Here is an 18,046-nt window from a genome sequence, read left to right on the forward strand (position 1 = left end):
TCTCCCTGGGCTTTTCTATTCCCTTAGACACAATAATATTTAAATTAAGCCAGTCAATAACTCAACAGTGGCCTCTGAGTGTTGAAGTAAAAGGAAGAGTCATGCATGTCCCACTTAACGACAAAAACTAAGAATGATTATACTGAGTGAGGAAAGCATGTTGAAAAGTGAGATAGGTTGAAAGCTAGGCCTCATGTGCCAAGCAGTTGGACAGATTGTGAATACTGAAGGAAATTAAAAATGTTATTCCAGTGAACACACAAATGATAAGAAAGTAAGAGAATCTATTGCTGATATGGAGAAAGCTCTAGTGGTCTGGATAGAAGCTCAAAACAACCACTATAGATCCTTAAGCCAAAGCCTAGTCCAGAGCAAGACCCCACCTTTCTTTAATTATATGAAGGTTGAGAGAAGTGAGGAAGCTGCAGAAGGGAAGTTTGAAACTAGCAGAGTTTATTTCATGAGGTTTAAGGAAAGAAGGCATCTCCATGATACCAAAGTGCAAGCTGAAGTAGCAAGTACTGATGTAAAAGTTGCAGCAAATTATCCTGAAGATCTAGCTAAGATATTAATAAAGGTAGCCACACTAAACAAGTGAGTTTCAATGTAGATAAAACAATCTTCTATTGGAAGAAGATGCCATACGGTACTATCATAACTAGAGAGGAGAAGTCAGTGGCTGACTTCAAAGCTTCAAAAGTTAAGCTGACTTCAAATTGTGAGGGACTTAAGCAGCTGGTGACTTTAAATTGAAGCCAATACCCACTTACCATTCTGAAAATTCTAGGCCTCTTAAGAAATATGCTAAATCTACTCTGTGTATGATCTATAAGTGGAACCTCAAGGCCTGGGTGACAGTACATCTATTGACAACATGGTTCAATGAGTATTTTAAGTCCACTGTTGAGCTTAATGCTTAGGGGGAAAAAAAATTCCTTTCAAAATAGTACTGTTTATTGGCAATGCACCTGTTCACTCAAGAGCTCTGATGGAGGTGTAAAATGAGAATAAAGTTGTTCTCATAACTTGTCACAGAACAATTTTAATTCTGCAGCCCATAGATCAAGGAGTAAGTTTTACTTTCAAGTCTTATTATTTAAAAAATACATTTTGTCAGGATGCAGCTAGATTAGTGATTCATCTGATCAGTTGAGTTCAGTCGCTCAGTCATGTCCCACTCTTTGCGACCCCATGGACTTCAGTATGCCAGGCTTCCCTGTCCATCACCAACTACCGGAGCCTACCCAAACTCATGTCCATTGACTCGGCGATGCCATCCAACCATCTCATCCTCTGTTGTTCCCTTCTCCTCCTGCCTTCAATCTTTCTCAGCATCAGGGTCTTTTCCAATGAGTCCATTCTTTGCATCAGGTGGCCAAAGTATTGGAGCTTCAGCTTCAGCATCAGTCCTTAACTAAATATTCAGGACTGATTTCTTTTAGGATTGACTGGCTTAATCTCCTTGCAGTCCAAGGGAACCTCAAAAGTCTTCAACATCACAGTTCAAAATATCAATTCGTCAGTGATCAGCTTTCTTTACAGTCCAACTCTCACATTCATACATGACTACTGGAAAAACCATAGCTTTGACTAGACAGACCTTTCTTGGTAAAGTAATGTCTCTGCTTTTTAATATGCTATCTAGGTTGATCATAGTGTTTCTTCCAAGTAGCAAGTGTCTTTTAATTTCATGGCTGCAGTCACCATCCGCAGTGATTTTGGAGCCCCCCAAAATAAAGTCTCTCTGTTTTCCCATCTATTAGATCTGCACAAAATAAATTGAACACCTCCCAGAAAAGATTCACCATTCTAAAGGCCATTAAAAACAACTGTGATACATAGGAAAAGGTCAAAATGTCAGCATTAACAGAAAAAAGGTATATTCCAATCCTCATGGATGACTTTGATGGATTCAAGACCTCAGTGGAGGAAGTAACTGCAGATATGGTGGAAATAGCAAGAGAACCTATATGAGGAACCTGAAGATGTGACTGAATTGCTGCAACTTCATGATGAAACTTTAACAGATGAAAAATTGTTTCTTATGGATGAGCAAAGGAAGTAGTTTATTGAGCTGGAAACTACTCCTGGTAAAGGTGCTGCAATGATTGCTAAAAATTACAGCAATGGATTTAAAATGGTACATAAATTTGATGAAATAGTGGCAGGGTGTGAGGGATTGACTCCAATTTTGAAAGAATTTCTACTGTGAGTAAAATGCTATCAAACAGCATTGCATGTTAACAGAGAAATTGTTCATGAAAGGAAGAATCAGTTGAACAGCAAACTTCATTACTGTCATATTTTAAAAAATTATCACATCCACCTTAACCTTTAGCAACCCCCCTCTTGATCAGTCGGCAGTCACTGACACCAAGTCAAGTCTCTCCACCAGCAAAAAGATAATGACTCCCTAAAGGCTCATAAGATAGTTAACATTTTTATCAATAAATTTTTCTTAAATTATATATATATATATATATATATATATATATGTATATATATATATACTGGCGACCCACTCCAGTACTCTTGCCTGGAAAATCCCGTGGACGGAGGAGCCTGGTAGGCTGCAGTCCAAGGGGTCGCTAAGAGTTGGACACGACTGAGCGACTTCATTTTCACTTTTCACTTTCATGCACTGGAGAAGGAAATGGCAGCCCACTCCAGTGTTCTTGCCTGGAGAATCCCAGGAGGAGGAGGAGCCTGGTGGCCTGCCATCTATGGGGTTGCACAGAGTCTGACACAACTGAAGCGACTTAGCAGCAGCATAAATATATATATATATATATAATATATATATATATAATATATATATATATATAACTTTTTAAAAGATAATGCTACTGCATTATGTATGCTATTATATATATATTTATAGCTTTTTTAAAACATAATGCTACTGCATACTTAATAGACTACAATATACTGTAAACATAACTTTATCATTCATGTTATTGCTGTGGCCTAGAACTGAACCCACAATATCTCCAAGGCGAGTCTGTACTTTGACCAGTTCTCTGATTTCGATTGTCGGTATCCTCTTTCTCTCTCTTCTTGAATCATTTCACTTATAGTTTTCTCTACTCTGATTTTTTTCCTATATATAGATTTCCCTAGTTAAAATTTTCTCCCTTTCTCCTCAATATTCCCTCTCTCCCCCAACTTTTCTCTATTATTATGGATAGAGAGAGGATACTATAGCTGAGAATGTGATCTTTTTTACTATGCAGAATTGTATCCAAATGGTGCATATGGAGAGTATGTTTAGTTCAAGAATAAAATAACATTCTTGTTCAATTACTTTGACTTTTATATCATAATATATGATTAATTTTAGATTTAAATAATGATAAAAGTTGGAGAGATATTTATTAAGAGGAAATAGTGTTTCAAGTGATTACGAAACCCTGCCCTGTTGAATATTATGATTCAGAGAAACTAGAAAGGATTTCTTGGTACAGTGTTTCAGAACCAGAGAGTTGCAGGATAATTCAGCACTTTAATTTCCTCAGTATATCTATCACACTTCTTTTACTTCCTTTATGGTTTTTCAACTGATGGGAAATCAGAACAACTCTAGGGACACTGAACAATGAAAGATGGATTTTCAGTTTTCCATCAGAAGTTTAAGCATTTGCTCTACCATATAAACTTGAAAAGATTCCCTACATTGCAGGCATTTTCTTTACCAGCTGAACTACGAGGGAAGCCCCTTTAAAGGTATAAAAGGTATATAAACAAACTTATCTTTTTTCCTCAATGGAGTATGATAGAGTCCTAAATGATTTATATTTTCACAGTATTCATCTAAAGGACGGGAAGCAGCTTTTGGAAAATATCACACATTCTTTTTATTCTCTACCTGGAATCTATAAGCTTTTTTCCCTGTTTGAACTGAACAGATAGAATTTTGAGAAATAAAATATTGAATCATCATATTTGTGGGTGGTTTGTTATACACACAGATCACTTTGGGCGTTTTGTACAATTGGGAATAAAATATCTTATCTCTCTAGTGACATCTACCATGTGAAAAACACTTAGTTAAATCAAACAGCCTATGAAACACAGATATACTTTGCCTTAGATGCCAAGTCTAGGGCATATTTATGAATAGTTACAGCACATGGAGAGACTTACACCTAATTTTTCCTATCCTTTGAATTCAGGTAAGTCTAAGCATGTATAGGGGAGGCACTAAGGATCTACGTGGGGCTTCCCAGGTAGCTCAGCAGGAAAGAATCTGCCTTCAAGGCAGGAGTTTCAAGAGATATGGGTTCGATCCCTGGGTCAGGAAGATCCCCTGGAGCAGGGCATGGCAACCTACTCCAGTATTCTCGTCAGGAGAATCCCATGGACAGAGGAGCCTGGCAGGCAATAGTCCTAGGGTTGCAAAGAGTCAGATATGACTAAAGCAGCTTAGCATGCATGCATGCAAGGATCTCCTTACATGAACCTCACTTAAAACAATCTATATGTATAGAAGACAAAATACATTAGCTAGATCAAATGACAATGAATCCATGGAAGACAGAAGCAACAAATTAAAATATAATGGCATATAAAATATAATGGACTACACTGATTGCCCACTACTAAGGAAAATGTACACAGAGCTACCAAGGAGAGGAAATTATATAAATAATTCTGAGATGGTTTGTCTCATTAAAATATCTAATATAATTGGAATATATAGTAGTACCATTTTATGACTTATATATCAGAGTGGAGTGTGAAAGGGATTTTCTCATTTTAGAGCAGAGAACTTTTGGAGTTCATTCGTAAGAAAAGATAAGGAAATTTACAAGAAAAGAACAGTGTTAAAAGAAAGAGGTCGGTCCAGCCTAAACAGTTCAGCTGTCACATCACCTGGGGTAGCCTTAGAGGAAACATCAAGAACAGAACACCATTGCTGTATGAGAACCAGGTCACTGCAACATAAGCGTGGATGGAGAAGGAGTAAGAGAATATGTCATGGAGTAAGAAGGACAGCCAATGCCCTCACTGACACATGGAAATGAAGAGGCCACAGCAGTTTTGGAGGCAAGGAGAAGAGAATGCATAGTCAAAGCTATGGTTTTTCCAGTAGTCATGTACGGATGTGAAAGCTAAACAATAAAAAAGGCTGACTGTCAAATAATTGATGCCTTTGAACTGTGGTGCTGGGAAAGACTCTTGGGAGTCCTTTGGACAGCCAGGAAATCAAACCAGTCAATGTTAAAGGAAAAGTCAGTCAATCTGACAGTCAGGAAATCAAACCAGTCAATCTTAAACCTTCTTTGGAAGGACTGATGCTGAGAAGCTCCAATACTTTGGCCACCAAATGTGAAGAACTGACTCATCAGACAAGACCCTGATGCAGGGAAAGATTGAAGGCAGGAGGAGAAAGGGACAACAGAGATTTAGAGGGTTGGATGGTATCACTGACTCAATGGATGTGAGTTTGAGCAAACTCTGGGAGATGGTGAGGGACAGGGAAGCCTGGCGTGCTCCAGTTCATGGGGTCACAAAGAGTTGGACACAACTGAGCAACTGAACAACAATAACAACAACAACCAGAAGCTTTGGAGGCAGGAAGAAGAGAATGGCAGTGGGTTCACAATAGTTCTAAAGTATACTGGCTTTCCAAGGAATTTTACACTGAAGCAGAACATGGACTGGGATTTTAGAAGAAGAGAGTTTTTTTCCCATCTTGTTTTAAGATGGGGACAAATTAACAAATTATGTTCAGGGAAGATTAATTGAAAGAGAAGGGATGATGGTGAAGGAGAGAGGTCAAAAGGTTGCAATTTAGTACACAAGTAGAGAGATTAGCTGTCAGACAATGTGCAATTCATTGGTCAAAATAAGAAAAATGACTGAGCATAGAACTCAGGTGGGAGTCCTAGGTGGCACTAGTGGTAAAGACCTCATCTGCCAATGCAGGAGATGTAAGAGACATGGGTTCAGTCTCTGGGCTGGGAAGATCCCCTGGAGGAGGGCATAGCAACTCACTAAAGTATACTTGCCCTGGGGAATCCAGTGGGCAGAGGAGCCTGGTGGGCTAAAGTCCATGGGGTCACAAAGAGTCAGATACAATGAACTCAGGTATGAAAGACTCCTGGAGACGTTTGAAATAATATTGGAATACCATAATTCTGTGAATAGAGATTCTAAGTGTGGATAACACAATGTGGATTACTGTTGTAAGATCCTCTTTCATTCATTCATCCAATCACTCATTTATTCAAGTGAAAATACACTAAGCACTATACTAGTTGTTAGGCATACAACAGTGAGTAAATTTGACAAACTTATTCTTGCCTGGAAAATTCTATGGACAGAGGAGCCTTGCGGTTACAACCCATGGGGTCCCAAAGAGTTGGACACAACTGAACACAGCACACATGAGTTTGATAAACTGGTATAGACAGAGAAAGAGGTTTCACAGAATATCAAGCTATTTAATGGGCTTCCCTAGTGGCACCAGTAGTAAAGAATCTGCCTGCTAATGTAGGAGATGCAAGAGACCAGGATTTGATACCTAGGTCAGGAAGAATCCTCTGGAGTAGGAAGTGGCAATCCCCTCCAAGGTGATCTTGCCTTGAAAATTCCATGGACAGAGGAATCTGGCAGGCCACAGTCCATAGAGCCGCAAAGAGTTGGACACAACTGAGCACATACAAACAAAGGAAAAACTAGCTGTGAAGCTTTTACTAAAGGCTAACATTGTTATGAAATAAAGTAAATAAAAAAAGGTATAAAAAGGACTTTCTGAAAAATTCATAGATAAAGTAAGAAAGTGTTTACCATATTAACATTTGTCTATATTTTTACATTATTAAGATTTAAACTATTACTGGTCGTCACATCTCAAAAGAAAAACATTGTAATAACCTCATTTGTAGGCATGTAAATGCAAATGTGGATATTTAAAAATCAGAACCCTTTCAGAGAGCCAGGTTAGCTAAACATAGGGTGGGGACTCAGGGGAATGAGAACTGGCTAACTAATGACTAAGAGCTGTAACAAAAATAAGTAGCGCCACACACAGCTAGATTTCTAAGTCTGACAGTACACCATATCTGATACTCTCTCCACACTTCCTTCATCAACAATTTTACCCTCAGGCTGCTCTGTTCCTGCAATTATTTTCAATTGTTTATCCACATTCCCTTCAGAAAATGAGGGTTTTTTTTAAAGAATATGAAACAGTTGGGACCTTCTAGTTTTTATTCCTTATATTAAGAATACTTTTCAGAGCACAAAGCATCAATACTTTTGTTTTTTGTTGTTCTTTTATACTCATCATCTCCCCTACAACCACAGTTTCACAATAAAGTCAACTAGTCAGTCAGGAAAACACCTTTGTGTTCCTGTCTCATGTTGGCATGAGACTGTGCAATATGAGGTTGACTAAGAGTTTGTTTCAGGCTGGAATCTCTCCAAGAAATGATTTGAACAGTTTCATTTTTTCTCACCATCTGGCAGAATTGGTTGAAATGAGAGCCACTTTCATCCCCATATCCCTTGCAAACCACAAAAAGCACAGATGTCATCATAGATCATTGAGTATAGGAATAATATTCCTTTATGGTAGCTCAACTTTGAGCTAACATGAGTCTTGAGAAAATTTGTCTGAAAAATCTCATTTCTATGGTTTTCCACTCTGTCTTCATTTGGCTTCTGCTGCTGTGGTATTGGTAGTGATTGAAACAGTCCCCCTCCTAATTTTATCTGCTGCTGCTGCTGCTAAGTCACTTCAGTCGTGTCCGACTCTGTGTGACCCCATAGACGGCAGCCCACCAGGCTCCCCCGTCCCTAAGATTCTCTAGGCAAGAACACTGGAGTGGGTCGCCATTTCCTTCTCCAATGCATGAAAGTGAAAAATGAAAGTGAAGTCGCTCAGTCGTGTCTGACTCTTCACGACCCCATGGACTGCAGCCTACCAGGCTCCTCTGTCCATGGGATTTTCCAGGCAAATTTTGCCTGACTTCAATGCAAATAAGATATCATAATGTTTGAAATTCATTAACTCAGTGTTTGGGGTTCCCTTAATATATAGATACCCTCACTGAATAACTTTACAATTTGTGGTATAAGAATATTGACAAGAAGAAATGTTAAGTCTTCATTAAAGAATATGAGAGGTCCCTCAACTTTTGATTTTGCTATACAAGTTCACTAGGCAATTATTAAGGGTTTATTCTCAAGTTTAGTTATAAGCCTTAAATATAGTGCTTCTTAACACTAGCCTATGTCATCTTGCAATGTAACAAATTGCATTGTTTTTCAATCACAGTGTGACTTAGAAAAGAAGGATTTAACAGGTCTTCATTTTAGACTTATTTAAACACTCAAGGGGTGTTTATTGAGTAGGCCACACTTAGCATCAGATTCATTTAGAAAACACATGACAAGAAGTGGAATAAAACAGCAGGGAAGCAGCAGGAATTTCTTCTTAGTGAAAGCAGTCAGAGCAGACCATACTGCAGCCATGGCATTACATTAGAGCACCGGCTCAACAGTGAGTGAATGAGACTCGGTTGGAAGGGATAAGAGTCACCTTACCTTAGGTACCCTTTTCCAAACAAGAACCATCATTTATTATAACCATCCCATAGGCATAACTCCAAAGAGATGACGGAAGTGATATTCTCCATTCCAAGAATCACTCGGGAAATTCTAAGGTATAGCTTCCTACTAGGAATACAGTGTTTCTTAGTAGTGTTCCCATTCCAGATGAAACTGACCAATCAGGGGTCATTTTAAAATAACCTAGGTTGCCTGGAAACAAAAAGTTTCCAGGGAAACAGAGCAATAAATTTATTTCAAGGTTAGATTTGTCAATAAAAAAGGAGAAAGAAATTGTTAACATTTTTCTTAAAGTAACAGGACTAATATGTATTGTTATGAATATCTCCTATAAACCTCAGAAAAGTTTTTGATTAGAATAATTACCATTAACATTTTACTAATCAAGAATCTGACACAGAGAAAATTAAATAATTTTGCTAAAAGTTTTCATAACTGGGATATTAACTTGATATTTTTGACCCCAAACCTGTAGACTCCCTACAATATTATGCGTAACTTTATAGTTGGTTTCAATGGATATGACCTAAAAAGAATTTCATTTATAGGATCTTTAATATAATGCAGAAGTAGGTTCAGGAATATTTTTACAGTCATTAGCTATTTTCTCACTAACTTGAAAAATATGGTCATAATTATTTTGATACTATTTAATGCCAAACCATCAACTTCATACTGTGAGGGTGCTCTCTAATCATCAAACACATACTATCTGATTTAGTAACCTTCCCTAGTTTCTATCATGGTTCCTGGTTTTGTATTCCAACCCACTTTAAAAAAGCATTTGGGTCTGTCATCTTGTAAATCTGTCTCTTCAGAAAGACTAGCCATGGTTTTAGCCAGAGAGTCACTCTGGTCACATGTGCAAATCAAGCAACAACAACAACAAAAATACTTTCCCCTAATTCACTTGCCAATACATACCAAACTCACCCATGAAGCATGGTGCAAATTAAGCATCCTTCACCTTACCTGCCTCCTGAGAAATCTGTATGGAGGTCAAGAAGTACAGTTAGAACCGGACATGGAACAACGGATTGGTTCCAAACTGGGAAAGGAGTACATCAAGTTGTATACTGTCACCCTGTTTATTTAATTTATATGCAGAGTACATCATGAGAAAAGAGAGAAGGAATGAAGCATAAACTGGAATCCAGATTGCACAGAAAAATATCAATAATCTCAGATATGCAGATAATACCACCCTTATGCACACAATAGAGGAACTAAAGAGCCTCTTGATGAAAGTGAAAGAGGAGAATGAAAAAAGCTGGCTTAAAACTCAGCATTCAAAAAATTAAGATCATGGCATGTGGTCCTATCACTTCATGGCAAATGGATTGGGAGACAGTGACAGACTTTATTTTCTTGGGTTTCAAAATCACTGTAGATGGTGATTGCAGCCATGAAATTAAAAGATGATAGCTCCTTGGAAGAAAAGTTATGACAAGCCTAGACAGCACATTAAAAAGCAGAGACTACTTTGCTGACAAAGGTCTGTCTAGTCAAAGCTATGGTTTTTTCAGTAGTCATGCATGGATGTGAGAGTTGGACTACAAAGAAAGCTGATCGCTGAAGAATTGATGCTTTTGAACTGTAGTGTTGAAGACTCTTAAGGGTCCCTTGGACAGCAAGGAGATCCAATCTGTCCATCCTAAAGGAAATCAGTCCTGAATATTCATTAGGACTGATGCTGGAGCTGAAACCCCAGTACTTTGGCCACCTGATGCAAAGAGCTGACTCATTTGAAAAGACCCTGATGCAGGGAAAGATTGAAGGTGGGAGGAGAAGGGGACGGCAGAGGATGAGATTGTTGGATGGCAACTCTATGGACATGAGTTTGAGAAAGCTCCGGAAGTTGGTAATGCACAGGGAAGCCAGGTGTGCTGTGGAGAACAAGGTTGTAAAGAGTCAGACATGACTGAGCGACTGAACTGAACTGAATTGATAGGATCAAGCATAAATTAGGACCAAGAAAAAAAATTGAAGAACTGCTGTTGCTGCCAGGTGGGACTGCTGTTGCAAGGAAGTATCAAACATTTTGAAGCAGTATCTGATCACAACTGATCAGAGGGCCATGCTAGTCAGGAAGTAGCTTTTTAGGGCTTACAAAAGAAAAATATTAAAAGGTCTCTCTCCACACAATTAACCTAAAGACTCAGAAATGTATGGTCCACAGTATTGTAGGCTGAGAGTCCTAATATCACATGTACTTACTGCAGATACTCAAGCATAGCAAAAAGATCTGTCTGACCACAAGCTGCTGTGGTGGAACAGCCTGACAGCCCAAGTACATAGACCCTGGTGCTGAACTCTGACTCCTCCTACTTGAGAATCAGATGCAGTCTTCATGTCCTTTCCTGGATACTAATTCAGTGGATTCCAATATGTATCCAGAACCTCACTTAATTTTATTTTAAATATAGTGTGTTCTTTTGGTGCAAAGCAATATTACTCTGGATCCTACGCCGTTAGATAGAACGTCTTGTAGGACTTGGATAGAGAATTTCTAGATGAATGCTATTTAGTGAACATTAATATAGGGTTCAAAAGTCTCCATATCTTGTGATCGTATCTCTAAATCCATCTAAAACTCTTCCCCGGTTTTCCTTATCTCTGATTGTTAGTCTTTTTAAACCACTGACCAACTCACAAAGCTATTCTCTATGCCCGTGAATCAGACTGTATTCTTACCTTGGGTTCTTCTACCTTCCACACAAACTTTGGCTTTAGCACAGCAACCATCCTTTATTAGTGGGCATCCCGTATTAAGCAAAGCTTCTATTAAGCAAGCTTTGCCTTTTCCCTCCTCCATTAGTTAGTCATAAGGACCTGTGTCCACAAGCTGAGCAGGAAGCCACAGTGTCACAATAATGGATGATAGGGAGGTTACCTAGTCATGCAGTTTTTTTGTATTCTTTGGTTCTGCTTGTGACTGATCTTGAATGCACCACTTCCACACAGTGATGGATTTATGGTGGGCCACCTCTAACTGACTTGTTGGCTTGAAAGAAACTGGATTATGAAGAAGTTCTGATCACATGACTACTTGATGCGTCAAATGGCATATCTGGATATCAGACTTTCTGTCTCCCCAAGGCCCATAGCACATCAGAATTATTTTTGTATTGTGTACAGTTATACACTATAGGTAAAAAATTGGCTCATTTAGTTTAGAGTTTGAAGTTGTGATTTTCATACTGAGGTTGCCCTGAGCTGCATATATGGTATTTTCTAACAGCATATTTTACCTCTAGTGTCTTTTGACTTGTATGGTTCAAATGATAGCACTGCCTGAATTGCCACCTGGATCTCAGAGTCCTTTCATATTCTGAATTCTGCTAAAATCTGACAGTCCTTTATGTTTGTCTTGCTTGGGCTACTATAACAAAACTCCATAAACTGGTAGCTTAAATAATAGATATCTATTTCTCATAGTTCTGGAAGCTGGGGACCATCTCTTTATGTGCTCACATGACCTCTTCTTTGTGAACATAAGGATAGAAACAGAGTTCTGGTATCTCTTCCTGTTATAAGGGAACTAATCCCAACAAGAGGGCCCCATGACCTCATCTAAACCTAATTGTTTTCTAAAGGTCCCATTTCCAAATGCCATCACTTTAAGGGTTAAGGACTTTAACATGAATTTAGAAGGAAGGAGAGACGCAATTCAGTCCACAATAACGTTATTTGATAAAAATGGCCCATCATTGTTTACAAGTTTAGAATATGCTGCTGCCTCCAGAGTAAAAAAATTATAAGATATTGTGCTTCTTTCTTAGTAGTATGACATATAAGATGCAATGATTCATTTTTTAGAAAGTATGCCCCAGCATACTTAGATATCTGGGTCCCTAAAAAATTCACTGATATGGTAAGGCTTTGAAATTTGTTAAATTTCTGTGTTCTAGAATATACATATGTCTTGCCAAGACCTCCAGTGTATTAGTCCATTCTTAGTAATCTACTTCAATCAACAAGTTATCATTGACAGAATGACTAATACAATGTTTGGTAGATTCTATAGATTTTCCAGATCCATTCAGACTACAGTATGACAGAAGGCAAGAAAGTTAAACAGTTCTGAATCAATAAGATACATATGCATTGCTTTCTGTCCCATGAGACTGTGAAATGCATCTGGCCCTCCTTCATAAGAGTGGAAAGTAGCACATTTGTCAGATTCAATGGTAAATTACTATATAATCGAGGGCATGATTTAATCCTAACTTTCAAGTTCTATTCCCTTTGGTTCAGCACTCTCAGTACCAATTTCCATACATATTTATCATTGCTTTTAACATATTAGCTACACTTTGCAACTCTTTCATAATATAGTCCCTGTGGTTTTCACACTTCACCTTAAATTTATGATTATCTTCAAATTTTCACTATTTTTTGATTGATATTGATTGTCCTAAAAATATTATGCAATTTCTTAGTCATTAGTATTTGTATTTCTCAGTTAGGACATTACAACTAAGAATATATTTCCTGCCTCAACTATCTCACCTTAATTTTACATAAATAAGTACAACATTACAAGGACTATCATTGTTCCACCTACAAGTGGTAATGATGTCCTCATTATCAGCCTTCTGGTGTGATCCATGTCCAGTGTCTTACCCTAAAGTTTGCCTCCTTAGAGCATACCTACTATTGATGATCTTATTTGAATTCCCTTGGAAACAGACTCTAAGGTGGAGATCTTTGTATTGAATCAACACCAGGGATAAAGAAATATAACTGTGTGCATTGAGATGATGAACTGGAATGCAGTATTTCAATAGACCTCAATCAGTCCAACAGACTATATGGTCCATGGAATTCTCCAGACCAGAATACTGGAGTGATAGCCTTTTCCTTCTCCAGGGGGTGTTCCCAACCCAGGGATCGAACCCGGGTCTCCCGCATTGTAGGCAGATTCTTTACCAGCTGAGCCACAAGGAAAGCCCAAGAATACTGGAGTGGGTAGCCTATCCCTTTTCCAGTGGATCTTCCCAACCCAGGAATCAAACCAGGGTCTCCTGCATTGCAGGGGGATTCTTTACCAACTGAGCTATCAGGGAAGCCCTAACATATACATAAATCAAAGCAGAAGTAACCTAATTACCACGATGGTGGGTCAAAAGTTTAGTGAGCAATGGATTTCCTTCCAGCTGAAGGAAATACTAAAACTGTTGAATAATCAGAGCTACTGTCAGACTGAATATTATTGATCCTAAATGACACTTTCATTATTCTACAAACATAACTGTGTAATTGCTAAGATAGTTTCCTGCCCACTAATGTCTCAAAGGATCCTCATCACACATTCCATGTATAAAAATATTTGTATGAATATAATTTCCCTGGTACCTCAGCTGGTGAAGAATCCACCTGCAATGCAGGAGACCCTGGCTTGATTCATGGGTCAGAAAGAAGGGAGAGGTTACCCACTCAAGTATTCTTGGGCTTCCCTGGTGGCTCAGCTGGTAAAGAATTCGTCAATGCAGGAGACCTGGGTTTAATCCCTGGGTCAGGAAGATCCCCTGGAGAAGGGAATGGCTACCCACTCCAGTATTCTGGCCTGGAGAATTCCATGGACTGTATAGTCCATGGGGTCGCAAAGAGTTGGACACAACTGAGCGACTTTCACTTTCATCCATTTCTTGCACCTAAGGAAACTTAGTTTTTGCAAGACAAATACTATTTAAGGAAAAATAAGAAAGCTTTGTCAAAAATAATTTTAGGATTGTCTATTATTCTTGAATTTTTCTGCTTATTTGTATTGCCAGTTGCTTGCAAACATTTTTATTATCAAATTAACATAATAAATGCATGATGTATGAAACATGCTGATCCTGGTTTTGAGATTCATTGTCTGTGACTTAATTTCCATGCAAAATTAAATAAATATTATCATTCATAATTCATATAATTTGTTGCAAGGAAGTAGAATTAGGTCAATTAAATTTACCTCAGGGCAATATGTTGTTTTAAATCATTTACACAGAAAACCAAAGTTGATATAAGGAGTTTGCATTAAGAGTGCAAGATTTATCATTCTCTATAAAATACATATTCAGCATTTTCTGGACATCTATAAAATATAGTCTATTCAGGAAGACTATATTCTTTTCATCTTCCCTTCCACCCCCACCCGCCCCGATTTTTGGCACTGAGACAGTTTAGAACACTAATTGAGCTTACTTTGGTAAATCATATATTGAAAGTAATCTTTCTCTAATGAGCACATGGCTAGTATTATGCAGAATTATATATCTTTTCATTTAAACCCTTCAATTTATGAAGTCGTCATAATCCTGTAGCTCCATATTTAAATAGCTAAGATAAAACTATACTTTATTTAAGGTTTGCAGAATGAACTACATTTAAATGTAAATCCAATTTTATGAAGGTTAGGAAATATGGTTTTTTGATATGCAGAAATTTGAAAAAGAAAATGAAATGAATTGATGCAAGAAGAATCCTTCAAATCTTAATCAGTTATAGAAAGGACATAATTTCATAAAAGAGCAGAGATATAACAAAAACAGAAATAATTTAAATGTGACAAAGAAAAATTATGTCAGCTTTATATTTACATGAAAGAAAAGGATTAGCTGACCCTAAATAATTATGGTAAAACAGCTGTTAAAATTTTATGAAGCTCTTTTTAGCAATATTAGCCCTTTTAGCACATACTTTTTTGTGGTCTGGTTTTCCTATAAGCACATACTCCTTAGTCTTTTTACTATTAAAAATTATATTGTTACTAGAAACTAGGTATATCATATGCAATTTTCTAGAGGACAAGTGCTATCTTTGTGTATGTACTTGGGTAAAAAACATTAGAGTAATACCTAGCAATATTTGGGGATAGTAAAGTAAAAAAATACAATTAAAAGTAAAATGCATACTGGTTTATATCTTAAGGACAAATTCAGTGGAACTGATACTCTAAAATTTTTGAAAAATCTGCTCATATTTGCAGTTGCAATGGATTATATGACTTTTACAGAGCATGTTTTAGAATACTTATTGCTCTTAAAACTGTTATGGTCTTCCAGTTTCGGCAAAGGGGAAACACTTCGGGTCCTTGGGTGGAGTCTTTGTCTCATCTCTTGGCTACTGCTTTACTCAGGTTGCAAACATGTCTGACAAAAGTGAATTAAAGGCAGAGTTGGAATGTAAGAAGCAGCAGTTGGCTCAAATCAGAGAGGAAAAGAAGAGGAAAGAAGAAGAAAGAAAGAAAAAGGAAACTGATCAGAAGAAGGAAGCGGTTGCTCCTGTGCAAGAAGAATCAGATCTTGAAAAAAAAAAAAAAAAAAAGAAGAGAAGCTGAAGCATTGCTTCAAAGCATGGATCTAACTGCAGAATCCCCCATTGTCCCTCCTCCTATGTCTCCATCCTCCAAATCTGTGAGCACACCAAGCGAAGCTGGGAGCCAGGACTCTGGAGATGGCGCGGTGGAATCTAGACGAGGACCTATTAAACTTGGAATGGCTAAAATTACACAAGTTGACTTTCCTCCTCGTGAAATTGTAACATACACAAAGGAAACTCAGACTCCAGTTATGGCTCAACCCAAAGAAGATGAAGAAGAAGATGATGATGTGGTGACTCCTAAACCACCTATTGAACCTGAGGAAGAGAAAACTTTAAAGAAAGATGAAGAAAGTGATAGTAAAGCTCCTCCTCATGAGCTGACTGAAGAAGAAAAGCAGCAAATCTTGCACTCTGAGGAATTTTTAAGTTTCTTTGACCATTCCACAAGAACTGTAGAAAGAGCTCTTTCAGAGCAGATTAACGTCTTCTTTGACTATAGTGGAAGAGATTTGGAAGACAAAGAAGGAGAGATTCAAGCAGGTGCTAAACTGTCATTAAATCGACAATTTTTTGACGAACGTTGGTCAAAGCATCGGGTTGTTAGTTGTTTGGATTGGTCATCTCAGTATCCAGAATTACTGGTGGCTTCCTATAACAACAACGAAGATGCTCCTCATGAGCCTGACGGTGTGGCCCTTGTATGGAATATGAAATACAAAAAAACTACTCCAGAGTATGTGTTTCACTGCCAGTCAGCCGTTATGTCTGCTATGTTTGCAAAATTTCATCCAAATCTGGTTGTGGGTGGTACATACTCAGGCCAGATTGTGCTGTGGGATAACCGTAGCAATAAAAGAACTCCCGTGCAGAGGACTCCGCTGTCAGCTGCACCACACACGCATCCTGTGTATTGTGTAAATGTTGTTGGAACGCAGAATGCTCACAATCTGATTAGTATCTCTACTGATGGAAAAATTTGTTCGTGGAGTCTGGACATGCTTTCCCATCCACAGGATAACAGGGAATTAGTTCATAAACAGTCAAAGGCAGTCGCTGTGACATCTATGTCCTTCCCTGTTGGAGATGTCAACAACTTCGTTGTTGGAAGTGAGGAAGGTTCTGTGTACACAGCATGTCGCCATGGCAGCAAAGCTGGAATCAGTGAGATGTTCGAGGGACATCAAGGACCAATTACTGGCATTCATTGTCATTCAGCTGTTGGAGCAGTGGACTTCTCACATCTTTTTGTCACTTCATCATTTGACTGGACAGTAAAACTTTGGACAACTAAAAATAACAAGCCTTTGTATTCATTTGAAGATAATTCAGACTATGTTTGTGATGTTATGTGGTCACCCACTCACCCAGCCCTGTTTGCCTGTGTGGATGGCATGGGTAGGCTGGATTTGTGGAATCTCAATAATGACACAGAGGTGCCAACTGCAAGCATTTCTGTGGAAGGTAATCCTGCTCTTAATCATGTAAGATGGACCCATTCTGGAAGAGAGATTGCCGTGGGTGATTCTGAAGGACAGATTGTTATATATGATGTGGGAGAGCAGACTGCTGTCCCCCGAAATGATGAATGGGCACGGTATGGCCGAACACTTGCAGAAATTAACGCAAACCGAGCGGGTGCAGAGGAGGAAGCAGCCACCCGAATACCTGCTTAGCTCCTGAAGAGAGAATGTGTAGCCTTAGTGGATTTGGGGAAGACTCGATGTAGATCCTAGAACGATTTGCATGCTTCTGTCTGAATGATAATTAAAAGGAAATTTTGTGGATTAAACTATGGATTTAATGTAGCAAGCAAGTCTTACAAAGTCCTTTTTTATATAACATGCATCTTGTTTTGAATTTGTGTCATTTTTAATACAGCTGATTGACTTTACAGAATGCAGCCTTTTCTGAATTCTTATGCACAGGTGTATATTTGGTATTCTTTTGAAGTCTTTTCAGCTTATAACACTATATACAATTATTTCTAAAGCACAGATTATGGTCTACATATTTTTTAAATAACCACAATTCACTGTTACACTGATAATGTGCTCACTAACCGTAATATGTAGGAAGATTGTTTATTCTTAGCTATAGCATGAAAACATCTATCGAGTTCCATTCTGATATTCTCTTTTTCTTTACAATTCTTGTGATA

General features: G+C 38.1%; 1 protein-coding gene across 1 annotated transcript; it reads left to right on the forward strand.

Moving 5' to 3' along the window:
* The first annotated feature begins 15,666 nt into the window (after positions 1–15,666).
* Positions 15,667–17,724, forward strand: LOC122709392 (cytoplasmic dynein 1 intermediate chain 2-like). The gene is given in 2 exon segments (XM_043926725.1): positions 15,667–15,874; positions 15,876–17,724. Coding segments are annotated over 2 exon segments (1,848 nt in total). The 5' UTR covers positions 15,667–15,712; the 3' UTR covers positions 17,562–17,724.
* The last annotated feature ends 322 nt before the right edge of the window (positions 17,725–18,046 follow it).

This window comes from Cervus elaphus, chromosome 15 (assembly GCF_910594005.1).
Source record: "Cervus elaphus chromosome 15, mCerEla1.1, whole genome shotgun sequence".
In the NCBI taxonomy this organism is placed as follows: domain Eukaryota; kingdom Metazoa; phylum Chordata; class Mammalia; order Artiodactyla; family Cervidae; genus Cervus; species Cervus elaphus.